General features: G+C 37.3%; 1 protein-coding gene across 4 annotated transcripts in view; it reads right to left on the bottom strand.

Moving 5' to 3' along the window:
• LOC123880891 overlaps nucleotides 1-27,976 on the bottom strand; it is a 503,469-nt gene that overhangs the window by 348,114 nt on the left and 127,379 nt on the right. For all 4 annotated transcript variants that reach the window (XM_045929266.1, XM_045929268.1, XM_045929269.1 and 1 more), the window contains exon 2: nucleotides 15,006-15,426. In XM_045929266.1, coding sequence (XP_045785222.1) covers nucleotides 15,006-15,426 — 421 coding nt within the window. The remainder of the gene's footprint in view (nucleotides 1-15,005; nucleotides 15,427-27,976) is intronic.

The raw sequence follows: 27,976 nt of genomic DNA, 5'->3' as shown, positions 1-27,976 counted from the left end.
GTGAAGGTTACAGTAACTAGAAAAGAGCTGATAACTTTCAAACGGCTGAACCGATTTTCTTGAATTATAGCTAAGAACACTCGATCCAGCCACCTTTCAAACAAAATATAAACTAAATTACAATGGGTTCATTAATTTAGGAGTTACGATGCTACAGACAGATACACAAATACACACGTCAAACTTATAACATCCCTCTTTTTGGGTCGGGGTTTAAAAATGGCTGTGACAGACAGAAAGATAGACTGGACAAAACTGAGTAGGTATAAGGTTTCTTTGTTTTACTAAGGATTATAGAAACAGAATAGTTACAACATTTTTCTTGAATTGTTCTAATAACTGTTACGAGGATGAAGCGACGGGCATTTGATACTAACCTAGTTAATACTATAATTGAGTACATGCCCTGTAGGCTATCTGTAAGGATACTTTAACAATTCCTTGTAGACCAAATTAAACCCTATGACATGAGAATTAAAACTCTTTTTCTCGTGGACTTGTCTGAGCTTGTTGTGAAGAATGTAGTGAGCTTGTTTAGTAGACATCAATTTAGTTATTATGAAAACAAGGTCAACGGCACATAAACATGTACTAGGGATTACAGACAAAAAGACAATTTGTAACCCCCGGCCCAAAAAGAGGGGTGTTATAAGTTTAACGTGTGTATCTGTCTGTAGCATCGTAGCTCCTAAACTAATGAACCAATTTGAATTTAGTTTTATTTGTTTGAAAGGTGGCTTGATTGATCGTGTTTTTAGCTATAATCCAAGAAAATCGGTTCAGCCGTTTGAAAGTTATCAGCTCTTTTCTAGTTACTGTAACCTTCACTTGTCGGGGGTTTTGTAAATTTTTAATTTACACTTGTGTTTTAAATTTTAGTTTACCTTTGCATAGTACGAATTCCTGTCATTCTTATATGCGTAGGTTGGTCTGTTAAACATGTCTCACACAATTAACATAATACCACTGTTTACACCAATTTCATATAAAAATATTATGTATTTAGGTACATATCACTTTACAAATCAAAATCGAAATAACTCATCATTTAAAATCGGAACAACTTGTAATGTTTTGAAACGACTATGAACGCACTGATATTCACTGATCACAATCAATTATAAAGCGATAACTTTGATAGGTTAGGCGATATCAAACGAATGGCAGGGAGCCCCTGGATTAAGGCGGCTCGTTTAACGGTTGACGATGATAAGGATGGTTGCGATGATGATAAAAACACTTCTTAGTAAAATTATTATAAGATTCTGTGTTTACACAGAGATTCAATAGAAAAGATCTAACTCCCTATTTCGGTTTTTACGACACTGAACTCCTCAAGCAAGCAAGCTATTGAAATAACTGATACAATCAATCGCTCCTCATAAAAAGTTTATTGAGTAGAACAATAATGCCATGAATATTTGTTGTTTAAACACTCCGCTCGCGACGTATCACAAAATGGACTGGATGTCTTTCGTCAATTAGAATGGACAGAGCAATTGAGAGATGTAAAAGTAACCATCAATAAAAAACTTATAGAAAGATTTTCAATATTCAAATCAATTTTTAACCCCTGACCCAAAAAGAGAGGTGTTATAAGTTTGACGCGTGTATCTGTGTATCTGTCTGTGGCATCGTAGTTCCTAAACTAATGAACCGATTTGTTTGAAGTTTTTTTGTTTGAAAGGTGGCTTGATCGAGAGTGTTCTTAGCTATAATCCAAGAAAATCGGTTCAGCTGTTTGAAAGTTATCAGCTCTTTTCTAGTTACTGTAACCTTCACTTGTTGGGGATGTTATTTTCTAATTTATAGCCCAGTCATTGTGTACGCACTATGAAGACGAAATCCCTCTCTAAAGGTCGATGTACAATATTCCTGCGGTATGTAACCCCGAAAAGTTAGAGGTGCATGCTCGGGATTGATCCCCGGACCCCAGACTTGGAGGCTGACATGTTAACCACTAAGCTATCACCGCTTTTAAAGATCACGATATAGCTCTATGTAATAGTAGTCTGTACGTATTTGAATTTACAAAATGTCTCGTTGAGGCACTCAAGCAATGAGTGGGCTATTGTACACTGTTCATATAACAACGATTTATTCATACTAAACATCGCTACCAATCGTAACTGAGCTTTTGAAATTAGGCCAAATTAATTGCCTTTTAATATGATATTTTTCTACCTATTTAGAACATCATCATCATCATCATTTTAACGATGGCAATGCACAACCCATTACTGAGCACCTGTCTCCTATTAGCATCTAGTAGAACCAAAAAGATTTAAGTGATTGTCCACCACGCTGACCAAATGCGAATTCACAGACTTTACAAACTAGTTCTCCTCTCCACTTTTAATATAGGTCTCTCTTACCTACCTTCATAGGTACCTTACACTCAAGGCTGAATAGGAAGCTATTATGTTTATTTTATATATCTTTTATATATTCTAGATAAGCAATAAGCATGCTCCATCTGCGTCATTAATTCCATCACCCAATGGTCTAATTGCAGCCAAGCGCTAGTCTATAAATTAAAAAAAAACTTTGAGGACTCTCAGACATACAGGTTTTCTCACGACGATGTCCTTCGCCGTTAGAGGATGACCACACCGAAAAGGAAGTGATTACTCTTCCCCACTCAACAAACCATTGTTTCCATATATTATGTAGGGAAGTACTAAGTAGTCATTCTTCTCCTTTTCTTGTTTGGTGGATTTTTGTAGTGCCAGCCCATCACAACGCACTTCGCCAGTATCGAGTAGCTTGGTGGATTATACCCAAGTTCCTAAATTCTAAAAAAAGCCATCCAATAATTTCTGTCAAAACAATACGTCTTTAATCCGTCAACCAAAAAGAACTCCCCCAAATTCCGAAAGCAAAATTAGGGTCCCATAAAAAGATGCACAGAGATTAAAAAGCGCATCAGAGATCCAATTACAGCGAGGTTTGTTACACCAGTGTTACACACAAACGGATTATCCACAAGGCGGGCATCAAAGGGATCCATTTGCGAAATTTGTTTTTCCATTACTCTGATTGGTTCTGGTGACTTTTGGATGCGACTGACGACTCTGCAATCCACATGTCTCTATTATAACCACCTTTGTAGAAATTGGAGTGGTTATCTTTGGAAACACGCGAAAGTTAGCGATTTTTACTGTTAACATTGTAATATGAAGATCGAATATTTATTATACGTACTAATATTATAATTAATTCAAAAGTGTGTCTGTCTGCTACCTTTTCACAGCCCCCTCGATTAACCGATTTTGGTGAATTTTGGTATGTACAGGTGGCTTGCATCCTGGAGACGGACACAGGCAATTATAAATCGTTTAATAAACCACTAACCGTCTATCTAGATCTAAATATAATAAAAGAAAAAGACTACTGACGTACTACTAAAGTACTGACTGACTGATCTAACAGCGTACAGCTCAAACTATGGGACGGAGCAGGCTGAAAGTTAACGTAGAATTTTATGACGTAGACATCCGCTACACAAGGATTTTCGAAAATCCAACTCCTAAGGAAGTAAAATAGTTTTGTTTTTTTTTACATTAAAATTAATTTAGCAGAGACGGTCGGTCTATATAAATTTGGAAAACTGGCGTATCTACATAAATTGTTCCAGAATATTTTCAATGATGCTTTGACTATCACGCAAAATGCAGTCCCATCAAAAATCAATTTTTCCAAAAAAAAAAATGCATAAATCAAGACTGATCGCCCGACGCGTGTCCTTTATTACACATTCCTTTACTGGTTGAACTAAAAACCCGGTTAAGTGCGAGTCGGACTGGCACACGAAGTGTTCCATACCATCGTACAAGGCTTATATTATACTACCTAATACCTTTATGTAGAACTCTGCAAGTTAATAACGGTCTGCGCCATCTATATGTGATTTAGTGAATTCAATTTTCCGTGAAAACGTTTTAATTTTTTTTTTTGTGTGTGTGATATAACCACAAATTCACGGTTTTCGGTTTTTTTCTTTTACTTGTGTTATAAGACCTACCTATCAGATAAATTTCATGATTCTAGGTCAACGGGAAGTACCCTATAGGTTTTCTTGACAGGCACGACAGACGGACAGACGGACAGACGACAGACAGACAACAAAGTGCTCCTACAAGGGTTCCGTTTTTCCTTTTAAGGTACGGAACCATAAAAACGCACGTTGGCCGCTGGCTGTTGGCCCGTAGCCAACGGACATAGTCGTATTAATTACTACTTCACCAGATGGCGCTGGGCAGGTGCCGTATATATCACAGGCTATCCAAACCGGCTTTGGGCTATGAATATGGACGTTGACGCGCAAAACCTAAATTGGTTTAGATTTTGCTCTGGAATTTGCACTCTCGGACGGTAATGGGTAGGTAGGTACGTGTAGTAAAGTGTTGGTTATTTTTACAGAGATCTCATGAAAATCATTGTAAAATTGTTGACCAAAAATAATTATAAAAATATTATTATTCTGCCCTGCTTAACTTAAAAGTTCCATCTGTAAAATGTTATATAAAATTGACAAGTGTAAATTAAAAATTTATAACACCCCCGACAAGTGAAGGTTACAGTAACTAGAAAAGAGCTGATAACTTTCAAACGGCTTAACCGATTTTCTTGGATTATAGCTAAGAACACTCTCGATCAAGCCACCTTTCAAACAAAAAAAAACTAAATTAAAATCGGTTCATTACTTTGGAGCTACGATGCCACAGACAGATACACAGGTACACACGTCAAACTTATAACACCCCTCTTTTTGGGTCGGGGTTAAAAATGGCAGGTAGAGTTGTTTTAGCGTATTTAGCTTATAACAGATATGGTTGAAATTGTTTTGTGTACCTAGGTATGGAAATGCACAGAATATGACTTTTTCGCTTCGAAGAAACCTAAGTAGTAGTATTAACATGATGCCAAACATGTAAAAAAAGTCTAAATCGTCATCCAAGAAGTCTAAATACCCAAATATGTCGCATCATAACCAATGATATTACAATTTATTATAACATCATTGATCATAACACCTTTTCGTGTACCAAAAGACGCCATCTCCACGGACGAGAGAAACAAGACAAGAGAAACTCATACTAGAACTACTCGTATCTCCATAAGACAATACAATGGCCGACGATAGCTATAGGGTCAGACTCAATTTGCTCGCCCGTGAAAATGGCGCCAAAGTGATACACTTTTAAACTTTCAAAACTCTAAGTATTTAAAAAATATATCACTTTTACTTTTTCGTGATACATTTTTGAAAACGAATTTTAAAAATGTATGACTTTTATCAGGTCCAGTATTTCCACAGCATCCCGAAGTTCAAACTTCCAAATCCAATTACTCATAACACCAGCCTCCCTAAGCAATTAACCACTCGCACCCAAATCGATATTTTAATCTGTATTCCGAACGAACAATGCACAAACATCAGCTGAGGCCATCTATTAAATGACAGTTATCTGCATGATTGATTGCGAGCGTATGGAAAAACGCGGAGATCAGTCAGGCAGTTTATATTGACTGGTTATTGCCCGCGACTTTGAGCTGGCCAAACACGGTCAAGTTTGCAGTGCATTTGAGGCAGGCGTCTAGTAATGATAACCATACACCGTCAAGTGTGCACACTGATATAGCTACTTATACACCGTCAAGTTTACAGAAGCATCCGATCCGAATCCGTCAAAATACGTTCCGAAGTCCTACCTACCTAGTCATAGAGAGCTTGACCATAATCACACCTGATGGAAAATGATGTCAAGTTTACAGAACGCCGTCATAGCCTTTAGTATGTATTGTTTTAAAAAGAAAAGGAAGAGGACTTTCTACAAAATCCACTGCGGTTATTGACAAGTGCGTTCGAAGTCTCACAAGAAGTGTTCCGTAACATCGTACAAGCAATAACACTTATGGTTTTTAATTTTTATGGCGACAATAGAAATACACATTCAATGAAAATTTCAATTCTGTAAGTACCTATTTACGGTTCACAGGATACAGCTCGCTGACAAACAGACACCTCCTTTTTGGAACCTGGTTAAAAAGAAACAACTTTTTAGGGGTCCGTACCCGGAGGATGCCAACGGAATCGAACCCCGGGCCTCCCGTCTAGGGCGACGTTTAAACCACTAGGGTATCAGCGCTTCGCAGTTACAATAATAGTTAATTCAAACGACGGGCCAGACTGTAAGGAAATGTATTCAAATTATAAGGTAAGGCACCCCCGAGACGAGATCGAAATCTCTAATAATGTAGTCCGCTAGACTAATCTTCATTTAGTGTCTGTAAATCCCCAAAGTGGAGTTAGTAATTACAAACCTATCTTGCTTGTTAAGAATTGCATTTTCATGAAAAAGATTTAAAAATCGGCTCAGTCCGAGTCGGAGTCACACACGAAGGGTTCCATACTTGGACGAATTAAACATTTCCATAAAGTTCCATAGCATTGTAAAAGATTATGTACCTACCTTCCTTTACGGTGCTTTAATTTTTTTTTTTAATTTATCGACTTTTCAGTTTTTGATAGTTATTATTAGAAGTTAGAGATAATAATAAATTGGGAGTGACAGCTTAATATGCTCTTCGAGACACGGAAGAAACAAAAAGGCCAAATCATTGATAAAAGAATTTTATCTATAAACCAAATGAGGAATTCCGAAGTCGGTCACCCATCCAGTTACCGACTTGGGACAGTGTTACTTTACATTCTAAAAGTTCATAATTCTTGACAGTAATTCGTGTTGTGAATTAAGTAAATCTCCTCAGTAAAAGTAATAAAATTTACTAAAACATTGGATTCCGTGGTTTACATAAAGCGCATAGTTGAAACGTTTGTCCGTAGCTGAAGTCTAGCTCTAGGGGGATTTGTTAAAAGTTTCGCAACTGTTCAGGGTACCTCAGTGGGTCGCTTTGGCAATCCGCCATTATGGAGCTGTAAAGAACACGATCTCTCCAGTCGGTGCTTAATCCAACTGTGGTATTTGAAAGTTATTCGAATCCTGATGTAGCTCCTTAAGGCCAATTCACACCAATTGCGTACACGTGACACGTGCGTAGTGCAATTTGTCATTATTATCATCATTATGCCATACCCATCGTTGGAGACCAGTCGTCGCATTTAACTAGTCGCAGGGAGTCAGTCACTGGATTCAGGCAGCGCAATACAGTGGCATGTGGAAATCCAAACTAAAGAGTCAGCTACTATGTCCAGCAGTGCACTTCTATCGATTGATAATGATACCATACCATCCACCATGCCTTTTACCATATTATCCATACCTTTTTTTTATCATTCAGATACAAGTTAGCCCTTGAATGCAATATCACCTGGGGGTAAGTGATGATACAGTCTAAGATGGAAGTGGGCTAACCTGCAAGGGATATGGCAGTTTTTATTACACCCATACCCCTTAAAATTCTAAACCCCTGCCGGGAATCGATCCCGGGACCTTCCACTAATAAGACCACAGCGTTTACCACTGCGCCAGGGAGGAGCGCCATCTGGTGGTAAGTGATGATGCAGTCGAAGATGGAAGCGGTACAAATTTACCATAGCTATCGCGAGCCTTTGAGTAACAGTAAAACTAAAAGTATGTAGCAATTAGCAACCATCATCTTAACCGGGCCATTACCCCTACATATAGGTACTCATACTGAATCTTCACGGTACATTACTGCATCAAACGCAGAGGGCACGTAACGTATGGGCCACTTTAGCTAATGCCCTCCTGAATGGCGGCAGATAGACAAGCAACAAATGGGGAGCAGTCATTACCAATGTTATGGTTATGCGTACCATTGTATTTTGGTACTAGGGTGTCGCATTTTCATGCACTCACTGCAATAGCAATTTTTCGTGTAGGTATATGACTTTTCATAAGTAATTTTGGTAGTTTTTTAACCCCCAACCCATAATAAGTTTGACGTGTGTATCTGTCTGTGGCATCGTAGCTCCTAAACTAATGAACCGATTTTAATTTAGTTTCTTTTGTTTGAAAGATGGCTTGATCGAGAGTGTTCTTAGCTATAATCCAAGAAAATCGGTTCAGCCGTTTGAAAGTTATCAGCTCTTTTCTAGTTACTGTAACCTTCATGTCGGGGGTGTTATAAATTTTTAATTTACACTTGTTCCTGAAGTTGTAAGCAGTATGAGCATGCTGTTTAGTAGCCATTTGATTCGACGCCTTGCGACGCTTCTAAAATCAAATTCAAAATCAAAATATTTTTATTCAATTAGACTTTTACAAGTACTTTTGAATCGTCAAAAGCACCACTGGTTCGGAATGCCTTTCCTACCGAGAAGAATCAGCAAGAAACTTGGCGGTTGCTCTTTTCAAAGATTTGTTATACAATATTATGTCATGTATAAAAGTCATTGAAGTCCCGCGTATTGTCTTCTGTATCCAAACCATCATCGTGGTAGGTATTTTCTTTCGTAATACATACCTACTTACGTAATGCAATACGTAATGCATACTTTGGTAACGTATCTCCTTATTTCTGGTCGGATCCGTAGAAAAACAAAACGAAGAGAGTGGAGGAGAGTTCAGTTAGTAGCAACTTAAACTCAGCTGTATATACCTACTTTGTTTCCCTCCTATGATTTCCTTCACCGTCATAAGCGACATATAGCTTAAATTAAGATTAATCATCACAAAATAATAATTTTATACGCTTACTAAGTATCAAGCTTTTATTTATAATTATAACAATTAACAATCACAATATAGCCTCAGTCACCAGTGCAATACACTTTTTTCACTATTCCTAACAGACAGATTTACCATACTGGTCTCATGGCTAACGCAAATTGAAGGCAAACTCACACATAGAAATTCCTGTTCTCTTCTATTCATTACTATAAGTATTAGAAACATAGCTATAACAATCGTCCAAACAACATAACAGTTGTCTTCCAAAGTAGTCACCATGTATGACACGATATTCATCATCTTTTTTTCGTAGGTCTGGTCTTATGAACTTTTGTGATCCCGTTTCTTTCCCTGAAACTTTCTAGTTCCTGTTGGAACTTTTGGAAATTTTGGGATTCTGCTTTATGAAACTTCTGACTCTTCTGACTTATGGAAACTTGAAACTTTTTAAAAATCGCACAACTTTGAACACTTAAGTTTCTGATCTTGTAAATTTACTTTTCTTTTCCATTTATTTAAATTTTTTACGGTTGTTTCATGTAGTTTTTAGATATTTTTTATCAATGAAAATTTTCTTTGCCCGTTTTAGTTTGACGTCTAACTGACAATGATTATGTTTGATGTTTAAATCACAGATATGAACATTGAACACATAATAGATTTATTACAAGTACTAGATGCTAAGTGCTAGATAAGATGTGCATACAAAAGACAGTTAGTTATAACTGAGCGTAGCGAGAATCCAAATTATTTTTAACCGACTTCGAAAAAGGAGGAGGTTCTGTATTCGATTGTATGTTTTTTATTTTTTTGTATGTTTGTTACGCGGTTACTCCTCCAAAAAATGTTAACATAGAACTACATTAACTCTTGTATACTTAATAATATATTAAGTAATAAATTCAATCATTTTTTACTTTTTAGAGAATTTTCAAATTGCTTCTGAAACAGGTCGGCAATCGCAGGTCCAGCGTACCTACTTGTATTAATAGAGATCAGTTATAGTAAATGGATTAATGTTTGACGAGACACAGATAACGTAAGATTAAGGACAATAAACCATAAACACTGATAAGATTAAGGGCAATAAACACTGAAAAAGTGAAATGGATCGTAATGGCCTAGATTTCAAAATAAGTTTGTATCTATACTAGATTTTCTGGTCGTCTTGGTACAGGGATAGTTTGCATCCTGGAGACAGACATAGGCTACATTTTATCCCAGAAAATTAAGATTTTTTAACAAATGTAAATTAAAAATATATAACACCCCCGACAAGTGAAGGTTACATACAGTAACTAGAAAAGAGCTGATAACTTTCAAACGGCTGAACCGATTTTCTTGGATTATAGCTAAGAACACTCTCGATCAAGCCACCTTTCAAACAAAAAAAAAACTAAATTAAAATCGGTTCATTAGTTTAGGCGCTACGGTGCCACAGACAGATACACAGATACACAGACACACAGATACACAGATACACACGTCAAACTTATAACACCCCTCTTTTTGGGTCGGGGGTTAAAAAGAAGTCGCGGACATCAGTTTTCAATTTAATAAAAGAACAAAAAGATTTTGATAAGAATTTATATTAAACTGCAGTCCTGAAGATAAAAAAATCATGTGAATATTAAAAGCATATCGCTCTTACATAGTCCTTAATATAAAAGACCTTACATATTAAGATGCCATGGCGACGTCGCTGGCTACCTACCGCAGGCGTAGCCAAATGAGGTTGCCAAACACAATTGCCAAATAAAGAAGCACAACAACACAACAGTAGCAAACACAAACAGGCGGGAGTCAGTCCTGACGATCAGTTGGTCACTGAGTGAGAAAGGCGTAACTTACTTGTATACAAAATACTGGCGACTATCAGGCCAGAGTATCCAGTCTCCACGTAGGGGCTAGTCGGCCATGGCTACGCTGTCAAATTGGCGACGTCGCCAGACCGTAGTGAAGTATGTTGAGAATATTTAAATGCAGCAGTAGTGAAAGATATTTATTAAGTTCCGGCTTATGATCTACAAACTTATAGACTAACAATATCAATAAAGAAATCATACATCCTAATGTCTTCATTGTATTGCTTAACTACCTAACTTTGTATAATTTTGCATCACCTTTCTCCGATTCGAAGTGCAGGAAACCTACTTTGATATAGTCATTGAAAAGTTGTATTTTCATGTTACAGCTAATATGAATATGCTACGTTAAAACTTACAATTCATACATGTTACTATAGTGAAATGAGTTAACTATCAATTTCAATACGAATTGTTTGGATACGCATCCAGCGACGTCGCCGTGGCGTCCTAGTGTGTTAGCGCTCTAAGCCAGATACGGGCGTGGCGTCTACATTTTGTCTACAATTTTCCAGCCATGTAAGAGTAAAATCACGTCCAAAGTGCACATACCATTAATATTAATATTGGAATTATGCTTGTAACAAGATAGGAAGATGGGAAGACGAGACGGCCGGATTGGGGAGCCATTTGCATTGCTTACATCCTCTATACCTAATGCTTGCACTGATCCCTTGGCGTTATTATTTCCTAGTAAAAGGCTTCATTCGCCTGAAGGAAAATAGGTATCCTGGGATATCCCTTTTCTAGATTATTTAACAAGTGTAAATTAAAAATTTATAACACCCCCGACAAGTGAAGGTTACAGTAATTAGAAAAGACCGAAAAGACCTGGTAACTTTCAAACGGCTGAACTGATTTTCTTGGACTATTCCGCGCCTACGATCTAAAGTATCTGAGTTTTCCAAAACATCATTTTCAAATTAATAATTATGTATTTAGGCAACGTCCATCTCGACAGCTTGACATTTGTCAATTGACATAATATTATGAACCTAACGGTTATCTTCTTTTCTTCCTTACCTTCTTTTCTACAAGAAAACTAGAAAAGAGCTGATAACTCTTAAACGGCTGAACCAATTTTTTTGGATTATAGCTAAGAACACTCTCGATCAAGCCACCTTTCAAACAAAAAAAAGTAAATTAAAATCGGTTCATTCGTTTAGGCGCTACGATGCCACAGACAGATACACAGATACACAGATACACAGATACACAGACACACAGATACACAGATACACACGTCAAACTTATAACACCCCTCTTTTTGGGTCGGGGGTTAAAAATACTTACCTCTTGCAAGATGAATCTGTTGTTACTGGAATTACCTACCTACTTAGTTGAGGTCTTTATAAAATTTCAACTTCAACGTACCTACTTGCCTTTGCGTGTACCTCTACAAAAAATACCCAAAAGTGCAAGGGATGGGTTCCATAATCCATACCATCATCTAACACTATGTACTTTTTAATTTACATAAAGGCCATTTTAAAGTCGCCATCTCGGTTTTTATTGTTTGTCGTAATAGCGGCAATAGAATACACACTCTATGAAAATTTCAACCTACTTATTTTATTCATGAGTTACAGCTGTCAGACAGACGGACGGATGGACTAACGAACGGGCAGTAGGGGCCCGTTGGCCAGTACGGTTCCCTAAAAACGAACGTTTACGATTACTGATAATACCTCCAGACAGAATTCTCTGGGCATTTACGCTCGGTGTAATTCAGTTTTAGGGGTACAATTAATTCATTTTACGTTCCATCTCCTTTGAATTTCCACAAGACGCCTAAGCAGAGATTTGCATTCATTTAAGAGGGCTCTCTCATTCATTTAAGAGGGAGAGAGAAATAAAAATAAAAAAGATTCCGACGAATTGAGAACCTCCTGCTTTATTGAAGTCGGTTAAAAGTCTATTTTCTCCAAAAAGTACTTGACTGAATCTCTACCAGACAGTTTCTATCAATAATAAATCCCCTTGTCACAAAGTATGACATAGTAATCTCATACACAATCTTCCAAAGACAACCTTGATAGAGGCTTTCGAAATCAATTTTGGTGCGACTAAATACGCATTAAGGTGCATAAGGGCAATCATGTCTAACCCTCGCTCAGATCTGGGGATATAAGAAAATATTGTAAAGGAACATATTTTTAACCCCCGACCCAAAAAGAGGGGTGTTATAAGTTTGACGTGTGTATCTGTGTATTTGTCTGTGGCATTGTAGCTCCTAAACTAATGAACTTGTTATTTTGCCATTCGAAAATATGTCGTAGAGATGATGTCTAATGATCCAATCACTCTTCAATTCAATTCAATTTTCTTTACTGCGAATTTGGGTAAACAGTACAGATGTTACAATTATAATAACACAAGTGTAAATTAAAAATTTATAACACCCCCGACAAGTGAAGGTTACAGTAACTAGAAAAGAGCTGATAACTTTCAAACGGCTAGACCGATTTTTTTGGATTATAGCTAAGAACACTTTCCATCAAGCCACTTTTCAAACAAACAAAAAACTAAATTATAATCGGTTCATTAGTTTAGGAGCTACGATGCCACAGACAGATACACAGATACAGACGTCAAACTTATAACACCCCTCTTTTTGGGTCGGGGGTTAAAAATAAGTTCCTTTACAATATTTTCTTATATCCCCAGATCTGAGCGAGGGTTAGACATAATTGCCCTTATGCACCTTAATGCGTATTTAGTCGCACCAAAATTGATTTCGAAAGCTTCTATCAAGATTGTCTTTGGAATATTGTGTATGAAATTACTATGACACACGTCAAACTTATAACGCTCCACTTTTTGGGTCGGGGGCTAAAAAGAGTACAGCCAAAACCTGCCTATTAGCATGCAATAATGCGATATAACAACTAGTATAATACATGGTTTGGTTAATATTAATCACTTGCTTAAAGTATATTCTGTAAAACAGGCCATCAAACTACTTACAAACATCATATTTGGTTGGATTGTATTTGCTTGTGCATGTACAGATTCAGATGCAAAGGTATTCCAAAACCTAGCCATAAAGAAGTAGAAAATTCAAATTCAAATTCAAAATATTTTTATTCAATTAGACTTTTCAAAGTTCTTTTGAATCGTCAAAAGCATCTACCACTGGTTCGGAATGCCTTTCCTACCGAGAAGAACCAGCGAGAAACTCGGCGGTTGCTCTTTAGTACGTTGATAGATCAGACAGTCAGTCAGATTTTCCTTTTATATACAAACTAGCATTAATCCCGCGCCTTCGTTCGCGTGGACTATACAAATTTCAAACCCCTATTTTACCCCCTTGCTTGCAGGTGTTGACTTTTCAAAAATCCTTTCTTACTTAAATCCTTGCATACGTCATAATAGCTATCTTCATGCCTAATTTCAGCCTGATCAGTCAGTTCAATCAATCAGCTTTTCCTTATTTAGATTTCGAAAAAGAATAAGTACGATTTTAATTTGTAGATAACTAAGATTTTTCACAATAACGATGGATACCAGTGGCTTTTATAAAAATTATAAAACCGCCGACTTTCGTGTTACATTATACGAGAGAAAGGTCCAAATATCTTGGACAAACAAATTGGAGAACTTTAGAACCTTTTTGACGAGGGATGACAAAACGAGGCGCATTTTATTGAAATTGATGCTACCCTTAACTTTTGAGGGCCAAGTAATTGTTTAAAAGTTCTCTCTTCATTTGAAAAAAGAATAAGAAACTTGATCTTGCGCTTTGTATCGGTAGAAAATTCTTTAATATCATTTTAGGGTTCCGTACCTCAAAAGGAAAAACGAAACCCTTATAAGATCACTTTGTTGTCTGCCTGTCTGTCTGTCTGTCTGCACGTCTGTCTGTTTGTTTGTTTGTCTGTCCGTCCGTCGTGTCTGTCAAGAAAACCTATAGGGTACTTCCCGTTGACCTAGAATCATGAAATCTGGCAGGTAGGTAGGTCTTATAGCACAAGTAAAGGAATAAATCCGAAAACCGGGAATTTGTGGTCACATCCATTAATTACTACCATTTTAATTTTTGCCCTCAAGTTAAATTGTAATTTTTTTTATAAGTATAGTAAGTACATATATGAATAGCGAGCAAATGAGCTGATGGGTGAACCTCAATGAATGACCTATGAACATTTGCAGCACCAGAGGAACCGCCAACGCGTTGCAGGCTTTTCAGGAATTTGCTGATCCATCCTTTGAATAACCCTATATTGAAATCCATAGGGAACACCGCGCAAAGGAATGTGTATTTTGAAAAGTGATAGGATGTTTGGTAGCTGAGCTTTTCCATAATAAGTATTATTATGAATACGAACTCTCTTCCTACGAACCCTAAATTATGACATATTGAGTTGGCTTTTGACAACTCAAAATTTCTCATTACAAAACTTTATCAACAAAAAAGACAAAATTCTCTCGATTTGTTTAGTCTAGAATCTAGATCTTAAAAACATTAAGCGCCACCTACCTTATCACCGTCGAACTTCTCCGGTTCGTCGCTACAAGCCCTCAGTTCGCGTCTCTCCTTGGAACCACGTCGCACCAACAGCGGGGTTTGCGGCGGCGACGCTAGCGCCACGCTGTTCCTAGCACTCCCAGGCGGCGACTTTATGAACTCAATCTTCCCACCCTCCATACAAATATTCGGGGTCAAGGGATACATTGGTGACATAGCTACGTTCGCGTTCGCCAAGTGATTGTACATCTGGTTGTCTTCTAGGGGAAGCGACTTTGGTTTGTTCTTCTTACGGTAGGTGGAATCGTAGGCTAGAACCTGTGCTTTCGGTTCGGGATGAACCTGCCGGACCTTTCCAGGAGGCCGGTCGGGCGGTTCTGGAGAGACGTTGCCATCTGTACCGGGGATTTCATTTCTTTCATTGTTTGATATTCTGAAACAAAACAAAAACATACATAAGATAATAAAGAATATGAGACATATAAATTAATTTTCCAAAAATAAAAAAGGATTTTTTAAAAGTCGTAAAAGTCATATTATTTTATCATAGTTTCGGAAAAATCAATGCAAGAAAAATTTTACATAGCGTAGTCATATAAAAATACTTCTAAAGTTGGAACTAGATGGCGCTGTTCGGTTAAAAATATTTCGTTTCAGTTTTTATTTTATAATTTACAAAATAAACTTTCAAAAATATACAAAAGTATTATTCCAAGCTTAAATATGTAAACTAATGCTATTGGCGTCGAAAATATTAAGATTTTTAAATATCTTAAAATAAAAAAAGTGAAAGTCCTAACTCATAGTATCAGAGTTTTTTGTTATTTGAGATATATAAGCAAGCTAGTCGGCTGTACAGTTGGAAGTGTATTCTTTAGTGTGATGCCACTACTGTTTAGATCACTAGCGCTAGTTAGAAGGTCTATAGCACGTGACGTCACGCGCTCGTATTTGGCGACGCTTCTTGTAACGTGCGCCGCGGACGCTCGCCCGCGCGGCTGCGACGCCTGGCGGCGCACTTTCCTTGGGCGGCCTCTAAACCTTACGCGGTTTTAGTTAACTCGTTAGCTTAGCTCCGGTTTAATATTCGAGCACTTCTATACCATGGCGGCGAGAACACCCTCGATTGCCAGTTTTTTGAACAAATGAGGAAAAATATCAGTTAGTTACATCTTTCCTTCAATAACTAATTTTTTTAACTCCCGACCCAAAAAGAGAGATGTTATAATTTTGACGTGTGTATCTGTCTGTGGCGTCGTAGCGCCTAAATGAATGAACTGATTTTAATTTAGTTTTTTTTTTTGTTTGAAAGCTGGTTTGATCTAGAGTGTTCTTAGCTATAATCCAAGAAAATCGGTTCAGCCGTTTGAAAGTTATCAGCTCTTTTCTAGTTACTGCAACCTTCACTTGTCAGGGGTGTGATAAATTTTTAATTTACACTTGTTTTGTCTTGTCATATGGCTCTGGTTTAATATTCGAGCACTTCTACTATGGCGGCTATATGGTAAATGGTTAAGATTCATTTAAAAGATAAAGTTGAAAACTAATACGCGACTGCGATCGTCTTGATAAACGCTGCAAAAATTGTTTTTCTGTCGCTTGGTACCTTTTATACCCTTGGACCTTTGCGACGAATCAATTGACACCTCATTCATTAAAATGGGCTCAGTAGTTTAGGGTCTACGGTGCAACACACAGAATCTGGGTACAAACATACATACATAGACTGCTAAAATCATAACTCTTCTCTTTGGCTTTGCCGCAGTCGGGTAAAAATTTTAGAAAAAAATATTTAGGTATAAGTCGATACTAAACTTGTTCTGAGATATAGAGTGTTACATAAATCATTACAAATAACAACAAATACCTATTCACACAAGTCAAATTATTATTAAAGGCAATTTATTTTACAACTGTCAGTGTTCATATCAAACATGATTGCTTTATTAAAACATACGTCTAAAGCACCACAAAAATATATCTTATTACCTAAGTAATAGAGACTTCAATCGTATGAATGGCGTTAATATAAGTAACCAATTTATATAATTGATTGCAATCGGTTCCATATACCTATACGAGTGGATATTAATATTGGAATTGCTTTATGAAGGGCGTAATGTCATTTAATGAAAGGAAAAAATAACAATTGCGAGTGGGACTGGCGCCTCGCATGCCTCGAATACCCAAAGGGTCAATATGCCAGTTTTCAACTAGGTAGATAAAGTTTTAAAGAATTCCTCTCATACCAAACCTAAAGAAAAACTTTCTTTTCCTGCAAGAAGTTGAAAAACTTGAAACTATCTTGTGCTAAATCGGTTGTAAGTCCACATCTTTTAGGTTGTAGGTAAGGTAAGGGTCAGTTCCTATCGGCCATTACAAGTACTGATATCAAAAATTATAGTGAGAGGTCTTGTTTTATGCAATTTCAGACCTCTGTGAAATGGTATAACGTAAAAAACTACTGCAGCGGTAACCATAGGACTAAGGAAACTTCATTTCCTTAGATCGATTAATTTAAAAAACTTACTCATTTCCTTAGATCGATTAATTTAAAAAGCTTACAGCTAACATGAGCAATTAGATTTAAATATTAATCCTACAGATTAAAGATTAACGTCATAGCCTTTAAGTCTTTGGCTCTTGGTACACTGTAATTAATGTTTATCCGTTTATACTGGAATACTCTTATTAAGCTGTTGAACAAGCTGTCCTAACATAACAGCACTTGACACTATAATCCATGTTTACATGTATTACTTAACTATCTATCTATCTATACCTATCTGACTGGCTGATCTATCAACGCACAGCCTACACCGCTGTGGTTAGAGACTTGATTGTTTAACCCCCGACCCAAAAAGAGGGGTGTTATAAGTTTGACGTGTGTATCTGTGTGTCTGTGTATCTGTGTATCTGTCTGTGGCACCGTAGCTCCTAAACTAATAAACCGATTTTAATTTAGTTTTTTTGTTTGAAAGGTGGCTTGATCGAGAATGTTCTTAGCTTAGTTGCGCAAAAAAGTGAGCCAGCCGATGAGGCTCTTAATCTCGGTGAAATGTCTCGTAAATATTTTTGAGCGCTAAGCCTCAGGCCCCAGGGTCTTCACGGCAAACGGAACAAAAATGTAAGTCTCGATAAGAGAGGCATACTCGCGCCGCTTGCCGTTTTCAGCCATTTCTGTTGCGGCTCCCGTTCTTGATGCTGTACCCCTGATATGACACGGGGCCAATGTGTCAACGTACGTTGTGTCCCACATTAGCGCCCGTCCGCGTTCCCATGGAACCAGCGTCAATCCATCAGGCCTCAGGTTTTTTGTGTCGTTAACGCTATTTGAAAATTCCACCCCTAAGGTAGTCAAAAAGGGGATGAAAGATTTTAAGAAAGTCAAGTATTTTTAAGTTATATCTATGAATATAGTATTTGGAGTTTAGGTTAAACATGTGGGATTAGAAATTCCCCCACCAAGGGGATTAAGTAGGAGATAACAGTTTGCACGAAAGTCCGTCATTTTTTCGAGTCATATCAATAATGTTAGTTATAAAAAATAAAAATGTATTTGGCTTTTCAGACAAAAATGAAGAGGTACCTAGTACCTACCTAGAACGGTCTACGTATTTCAGGATTTATGAAAATTTCAACCTCTCAACGATTCTCAGCAAAACCGGAACAGGTCAGCTCATTGTTTTACAAGACAGTGTAAACCTCTCGCACTGCCAAGGGTCACTGGTAGAGATCTCTTATAGAGATAAGTGCTTCCCTGTCCACTTTTTCTTTCTTTTTATTTATATTGTTACAACTTTCTGGTACAAATAAATAAATAAATAAAAATAAATAAATTAAAAATTTATAACGCCCCCGACAAGTAAAGGTTACAGTAACTAGAAAAGAGCTGATAACTTTCAAACGGCTGAACCGATTTTCTTGGATTATAGCTAAGAACACTCGATCAAGCCACCTTTTAAACAAAAAAAAAACTAAATTAAAATCGGTTCATTAGTTTAGGAGCTACGATGCCACAGACAGATACACAGATACACACGTCAAACTTATAACACCTCTCTTTTTGGGTCGGGGGTTAATAAAATTAATTCCTGATACGTTTTATGTAATAAAGGCGTGAAAAACCTTCTGTCGAGTAATAAAGTAGAGGCTTAATAACCAGGTTTTTTTAAATGTCACGAAAACAGTGGCAAGTGTTGACACAAGATAAGTTGGAAGTGAAACAACAGTAGCCTAGATAAACGAGTCAACCTGCCTTTCGGGCGCACCTGGATTACTCTTGTGGATTCAGGTGGCAGTTTTTAGGGTTCCGTATTTGTTTGTTGGTTTAAAAATTGTTCTGAAATAAAATGTGAGGAATTTTAGGCTCAAATTCGCGCTTGGGGGCTACCATTCGTTAACAATTATGAGGTAACTTTACAACTTCAGTCCCGTACCCGAAGGGTGCCAACTGCCAACGGAACCGTATTACTAAGCCTCCACCGTCCGACCATCCGTCCATTCGTTTGTCCGTCAGTCTGTCTGTCAGCTGGCTGTATCTTATGAACCGTAATAGGTAGAGAGTTTGTTTTCAGTATGTGTATTTGCCGCTATAACAACAAGTAATAAAAATTTTAAAATGACCGCTATAAAAAAACGGTCAAGTGCGAGTCAGACTCGCGCACCGAGGGTTCTGTACTCGGGTATTTTTCCGACATTTTGCGCGATAAATCAAAAACTATTATGCATAAAATAAATAAAAATCTGTTTTAGAATGTACAGATAAAGCCCTTTCATAATATGATACCCCACTTGGTATACACGAAGTTATCTTACTTTGAAAATTGAAACATATTTTAATTTTTTTTTTCGTGATGTTCTGTCTGTATATCCATCTGTCTGTCTGTCCGTCTGTCGTGTCACAAAAAAATAATGTAAATGACTTCTAACATATCATAACATAATCATAACATTCTAACATAAAAAACTCGCATTTTTTAATGTTTATGTCATTGTAAAATGTATCAATATTGTGGTTTGGTTCCTCGAGAGTATGGTAACTCAAAAGGAATTGCAATTTGAGACAGTTAGATATGAGTATAGACTACTTTAGGCACGGCAAGCCTTTCAACAAGTGCCGAATTCGAGCCGCTCCTCAATTTGGCTCTTTGATGTCCCTCCTGACTGCTTTATCTGTCACCCGTGTCACGCGGACACTGACAATGCGGACTTGCGAACAGAAATACGAAATACACGTTTTTTGACAGCTTTTGACGTCCTGTGGCGATAAGTGACCGATGATGACTTTTTATTTGAGACTGATTTTTAGCTGACAACGGCTGACTTCAGACAGATTGGAGGTGCCCAATTTTAAGACGACTAATTTTAAACTATGAAAAATTAAAAAGTAAGTATTTTTTTTCTCTATAAGAGCCTTAAAATTAAGACACGCTGATCACTGCATTAGTATGTTACTGTATTGCAGTGGTTAAGCGCCAAACAGATAACTAAATTACATGAGAAATAATTAGAACTAATGAATTGTTGATGTCTAGTTTGCTTTTTTTGCTGGCATTATCTGGGCCAATATCGACAAAGTTCTTATGTCCGATATCGGTACAAACTTTAAAACGATAAGTCTTACTTATCAGTTTTGTTGGAAAAATATAATTCATAGTTGAATATATTTTTTTCATTTTTGAGCTTTTGGAAGTTATATTTCGTCTGTATAAAAATAAAAGTTTTTTAATTATTATTCATTTAAAATCTTATCAAACAAAATACTATCTACATTCTGACATTTTAAAGTTATTGGAGAGTTTAAGAAAATAATTTTAAAAACCATTGTAATTTTTTAAAGAATATTTTTAACACAGGTTCAAACTTTTAGCGTTGGCAAACGACACGTCAAAAAGAAATAAAGTGATGTGAGGTGACGAAAATATTACCGCAAAAGCGTACACATTCTAACCGTTAAAAATATTTCAGACCAATTTAACACTTATTATTTAAGAGTTTGGGTTGAATTTGCCTTGTATTGATGATGGATTTATGGTTTTTTGGAGTGAGAATGGGTGCTTCCTTCCCGTTCCCAGGGACATATTTAGAAATGGACTAAATAGACTGACTGCAAACAAACGATGCTTGATGAGCTACTTCTTGTTATTTAAAAAAAAATTGTGTTGTTTTATTTTATTTTTTTGTATTTTAAATCGCTTAAAAAAAATTGTGTAAATTTTTTTGGGTCCTACCCTTAGGTCCTACCTTGGATACCTGTATGTATCTCAAAAGGTAAAAAGTAACCCTTTGACGATCGCTCATTCGCGTTGTATTAGGACGACGCCTTATAGAATCACTTCATTGTCTGTCAGTCTGTCTGCCTGTCTGTCAGTCAAGTCAAACCCCTTTTTTCCAGGTACCGTGGAGGTAAGTATCATGTTGAATTTAATATGATATCCTTAAGACTATGGTCCTTCAAAAAATCGAAATCAACGTAATCAAAAATTACGGCATAAATACAGCCATTTCTTTTGATACTCGCAAATAAATGAAAACCTAAGGGATACACCATTTATGTAGAAGAGGTACCTACTACCTGCTACCCGTTGTTATAGAATTAAAGGAGTAAAGACTCACAGTAGTACAAAAGTAAAGGAAAATATTCGAAAAATCGTTAATTTGTAGTTTGCGATTAAGTACAAACTTATTTTTACAATCGGAGATAATAAATTTAAGCAACAAAATAATTGCACGTATCCTTCTAAGGTACGGAACCCTCAGTGCACTAGTCCGACTCGCACTAGCTTTTTAATATTCTATAATGCACCGAAAATATTATTTACTTTCCATGTCGCGTCAAGTCGTATCGCAACCGTAGCTAATTATAAAAACAAAAGGCATCCTGTATAAATGAGTATACATTATACAGGATGAGCGCGCTGAGCCGGCGGATAGTAAGCACCCTTGAATGTGAACATTTTAAAGAGGGATGCGCAGACATGCACACCCTGTGTGCTTACTTTTTAATGTACAGGGGGTTACAAAGATGGAAGCTAGGAGCTGATGGCTTACTTTGACGAGGTGCTTGTTAATGTCGTTATCGATAAATGCAAATAGAACTTTGTAATGTCATGTCCCGTGACAATATGAGGCCACGTGATGAAGAAACACTTGTAGGAATTACACCATAAATTGACAATTATAGTACCTAACACTCTCCTGAAACTTACTCTACGAGTACAGCTGCAAGTTTCAGTAATGATGTAGGTTAATCACACTAATATTATAAAGGCGAAAGTTTGTGTATGTGCGTATGTTTTAACAAACATACACATTACACACACACACACACACACACACACACACACGTGCGTTTTTACGTGAAAGAGTAAAACTACACGGATTTGGCTGAAGTTTGGAATGGAGATAGATAATATCCTGGATTAGCACATAGACTACTTTTTATCCTGGAAATTCTAAGAGTTACCACGGGATTCCGAATAACCTAAATTCACGCGGACGAAGTCGCGGGCATCAGCTAGTAAATAATACATTCAGCCAATCAAGATCGTAATGCAAGGGACCACCATACTTAGGCTTTTTTTAAAGCACTATCTCAAACTCATCGACCAGCTCTTGGACCTTATGTTAGTAAGTTATACTATATTGAGTCTGGTTTGAGAGTAATGGAGTTTTATGAAGTCGTATGCATGATTATGTGATATGTACCTATACCTCCACTATTCAGTTTCATGAGGTTAAAATTCAGTCCGGCCTTTTCGCTTAGGTACATGGACAACAAGCAAAAAGTTGAAAAATATGGTTTTCAACATTTTTAGGATCGGGTAACCATACTAATATTTTAAATTCTTATTAATCTGTTGGAAATAAATCAATAAGCGAATGGATGTCTGTCTGTCTGTCTACCTGTTTGCCTGTCTGTTAGCTTTTCACGGCCCACCTGTTTAACGGATTTTGATGAAAGGTACAGATAAACTCATAGCTTGCATCGCTGAGACGGATGGAGTTTGACTACTTTTTCCCGGAAGAAATAAAAATATTTCGTCTGCATGGATTGCAGACGAATTTAGAGAAGAAGAATGGCGATAGCGTTGTGGTTAAGATGTCGACCTCTGATTAGAGGGTCGGGGATTCAATACCTCAGACTTCGTTTTTTAGAGACGTGCTTTAAAACGGCTTCACCATTTTACCACCGAACCGTAAGACGTCGGGCGAGTTTCCATCCTTATGTTATCGACATTCCATTTATACGCACGAAACGTTTTGCGTCTTCATTCCTCATACGCATGGCCAAAGGTTTGGAATACTCTTCCGCGATCTGTGTTTCCTACCAATTACAATCCGGGTATCTTTAAAACAAGAGTGAATAGGCTTCTAGGTAAACGCGTCCCATCTTAGACCACATCATCACTTTCCATCAGGTGTGATTGTGGTCAAGCGCTTGCCTATAGTGAATAAAAAAAAAACAAAAATATTCACAGTTTTTTGGAGCAGTCCACGTTTAAAACAGCCACAAGGCGGGGCTTAACCTACTTTGTAATTAAGTTTAAATAATAGGTCGCGATTAACGGTGTTCTACCGTGTTCATTTATGTACAAGTATTTATTATCTAAGTACGTATAATTAATTGCACTAATGTTTAATTATGGACACAACAGTACACCGCGCCTAATAAGGCAATTCCCTCCTTGCGTGCCAATGTGGCATATTTGTCTAACATACAAACACAATAACCTGGATGTTAGTGCTACACCATGACGGTAGAGTAGTTACATAGTGATCTTACTAAAACAACTCCATAGTTTGTATAGCTTTTTTGAAAGCCGATTTTGATGAATGAGTTGTCAATCGATTCGTCATTATGGTCCGGGTGACACAGGCTACATTTTATACGAAAAAATCGACCTGACGAATGTTACATCCAAAAAAAAATTTTTTGCTATTGTATCGAGTGTGATATCAAATAAAAGAGGAAAAAATTTTGAGTTCATAAATATAAATATAGTGCAATGTTAAAATACACTGAGCGACAGAAAAAAAAAATTATACTATAGTCGCTATCTATCGGCAGTTTGCAGGTAGTAGTTGGGTTTTAAAGCTGTTTTTAGAGAACTTTATCTTGTACTAGCTGACGCCCGCGACTTCGTCCGCGTGGATTTAAGTTTTTTGAAATCCCGTGGGAACTCTTTGATTTTCCGGGATAAAAAGTAGCCTATGTGCTAATCCAGGATACTATCTATCTCCATTCCGAATTTCAGCCAAATCCGTCCAGTGGTTTTTGCGTGAAGGAGTAACAAACATACACACACACCCACACACACATACAAACTTTCGCTTTTATAATATTAGTGGATTATTAAAAAATGTCTCCGTTTTTCGTTTAGATCCTTGCATTGTTTTGAACGACATCTCAGAATGACGATGACGAAGATTGTTACTAAGGGCTATTTGTTGTCGAATGAACAAAATCGAAATCTAATCCATACGCACAGACAAAATAATATTACTATACCCATAGATATCGCTGCACAAAAACCGTTACAAAGAAAATACAATAATTTTGTTCGAAGTAAATTGTTTAGTGATTTCAAAGCTAGAAATTAACTCTATCTCCATAATCCAATAGTGCCAATAAAAAGCCTAGCGAATTAAACCACGGTATAATCTCTTTACTACTTGATGACTCAGTCACACACAAGTGGTTAGTAACTGGTATGTTTTACTTGTAATAATGCCATGGACAGACAAAGCGAGGTGGAAACGCGTTTAGTTCGCAAAAGATTCTAATAAATACACTAAAGTCTAACAAAGGCATTTCAAGGATCTTATAGCCAGACTCAGTTACTAATCGGGATCAGTGGAGACCGTATCACGAAGGTCTAATAGATTATAGACATCCAAATACGGTTTTGCAAATGTTCGTGGATTTGCAGTTGGCACCCTACACAGGGTACTAACACACTCACAGCCAGACTGGTCTCAAATTCATAAGAAAACCAATAATATGTATAGTTAAAACAAACTATGCAATGATATGATGCACAGTCATATAAGAAGCACAGCAGCACAAAACGATTTTACTTTAAAATACATAAATAAACTTATCGAGAATTATTTTTAGCAAAATATTACCACTAAATTAATTTTTTACACTAGTTGGTAGCTGTTGTGAATCTCCTTTCCATCATACTTTACCTTATGTTTGAAATGATAAAATACTTTCTTTCTTCTTTGTCCCTTTGCTCCCAAGGAAGATCATATAAGACCTAGTACTATGACAAGACAAATCTTACATACAGTACGTCCACACGTTCAATATAACGTTCTGGCGTTATTATTAAGCGTTCTGTCGAATCACCGCCGCCGTCGCGCATATTGTCTATTGAGGCCTTTACAATGGAATCGGAAAATAAATAAAATCGACTGGTAGCCGGCGCCCGTGCGTAATTATGGAGATAACATCTCATTCTTACGACTGCAATGATATGATCGGCGTTTGTGATTAAAACAAATAAATACATTTTTAAATCCTTTACGGATTTAGGTAGGTTATACAGTGTGTCTTTTTTAACTGGGACAGTATAAACGGTCTTCTAAAGGTTCCTAAGACAGGTTCCTTGTATCTTCTATGGTTTTTGATTTCCCAATGAGACCTAGCTAAAAAAACACGCTGTATATAGTGTTAGAGTTAAAAATATAATGCTTCCACGGATGCCACGGATCTTTTTTTCCACGCACATGCAAACTGTGGAATCAACTCCTTTCTACGGTGTTTCCATTAGATTACAACATGGGGTTATTTAAGAGGCGGACCAACAAATTCCTGAAAGGCCGGCAACGCATTGGCGGTTCCTCTGGTCTGGTCTGGTGGGAGGCTTCGGCCGTGGCTAGTTACTACCCAACCGGCAAAGCTGTGCCGCCAAGCAATTTTGCGTTCGAGTATGATGAAGGGTAGAAACCGATCAGGGGTATAGGTTTAATGAAACTGCCATACCCCTTCCAAGTTAGACCGTTCTATCTTAGACTGTATCATCATTTACCATCAGGTGTGATCGCCGACAAGTGCTCGCGTGTTATACCTGTTGCGGCTATGTGTGATCAACTCAAGAGATCTGATCATATAGTTTCTTTAAAGGGTATTGCTAACCTGTGGTGCAGCAAGCATTGCGCAATACAACAGTACTACAGGTAGGTGCAGTAATAAGGTACATTCCTCTGGATTGTGCCAGACCCTAGTAACGAAACACCATTGTGGTGGTTTGATTGACGTCCATTTACCGCTGATTGCCGCTTGTATTGCCTTGTATTTGATATGACTCAACTGAAACTGTGTTTATTAGTTTTGATATTGGATTGTTGTCATTAACATTTTTTTTACATGTCCACATACCTAGTAAAAGGGTCAATTTATTTGGAAGGTAAGGTTTAATGAGGTTTGTTGAATCATTCAAATTCTCTTCGCAGTTCGCACGGCATAGTTAAGTTTCAAAGAATATATAGTACCTACACGATACGACAGGACGAGATGCAAGTTACGCGAGAGATATGAGTGGCAGCGGGCACGCCATGCTTCCCGTAAGAGCGATGACTGCTAGAGCCGTAGATGCATATGGCTCCAGAATGGAGGCCACGAACAAGTGAGCGTACCGTAGTGTGGGGCAATTGGGGCATCCTTCAGCAAAATGCAGAGTGGCAGGTAGTAGCTGGATAAAGAAGGCTGAAACCCTGGTGTTGAGGCACTCTTTGAGAAGAGGACGTCCCCAAGCTGCATTAAGATTTTGCGCCTTCTAAGAGGTCGTCAGTGTCACGTAATATCCCTGGTTAACATACTAGGAACATATTACCACGAAGGAAGTTATACTAGTCCCTTGCCTAATTTTAGCCGAACGAGATCTATGAATCACAAATCAACATCTAGGCTACCTATTTTAGGTTTATGGCTGCCCTAACCGTAGCGTAAGCTTTTGAAGTGCCAATAAAGACGACGTTTACGTCGTAAACCTTCGAAATAATACCACAATTATTGTTATAAAATAGCCATTTTATATTATTACTTTTATGTTCATTGCCCCTAATTGGTAGTGCGGGCAGGTGAGATTAGGTAGGTACCCCCCAACTGAAATGGCAATGGGTAGTTTGATAACACGATAGACGTTGGGGTGCCAAGGTGAAAGAATGACGATCTTGCACCGAAAAGCGTAGCCTTGGAAGACCACCTGCTAGGTGGAAAGGCTAGACAAGACGCAGGGCGCCTCTGGATTGAGACGAACGCAAGACCGTGACGTTTTGAGGTCCCACACAAGAGACCAGGTTACAAGGTTACAAGAGACCTTTGCCGAATCTAAGAGAGAACAAGAGTAAATTAAAAATTTATAACACCCCCGACAAGTGAAGGTTACAGTTACTAGAAAAGAGCTGATAACTTTCAAACGGCTGAACCGATTTTCTTTTATTATACTTAGCTAAGAACACTTTCGATCAAGCCACCTTTCAAACAAAAAAAAAAACTAAGCTAAAATCGGTTCATTAGTTTAGGAGCTACGATGCCACAGACAGAATAGACAGATACACAGATACACACATGAAACTTATAACACCCCTCTTTTTAGGTCGGGGGTTAAAAATAGACATTGGACGTCTATGTAACTCCTAGTGCACACTTGGCTAAATAGGTGTAAATATGCGTATTGTCACATTTCGCGTTATCTGCTCAAGCCTTGAACGAATCAACGTTTTGATGCTGTTAAATAAGCTGTGTAAATGATAGCAAAACGTAAATTATTTATAAAAGCGTATACAAGTATTTGATATAATAAATGGCATTAGCTCCTCTAATATTGCAGTTCTTTGTAGAGTCGATGACTCTTGTATTTACAGAATAATTTACCTACAATATGAAGGGATTCTTTATCTTTATTCTTTATCTTCTTTATCTATCGGTTGTTGATGATAGTGATGATGATAAATAGTGTTCAGGACTT

Source organism: Maniola jurtina, chromosome 3 (assembly GCF_905333055.1).
Source record: "Maniola jurtina chromosome 3, ilManJurt1.1, whole genome shotgun sequence".
NCBI classification, from domain to species: domain Eukaryota; kingdom Metazoa; phylum Arthropoda; class Insecta; order Lepidoptera; family Nymphalidae; genus Maniola; species Maniola jurtina.
Note: the sequence above shows the minus strand (reverse complement) of the source record. Positions and strands in the feature narration are given on the sequence as shown.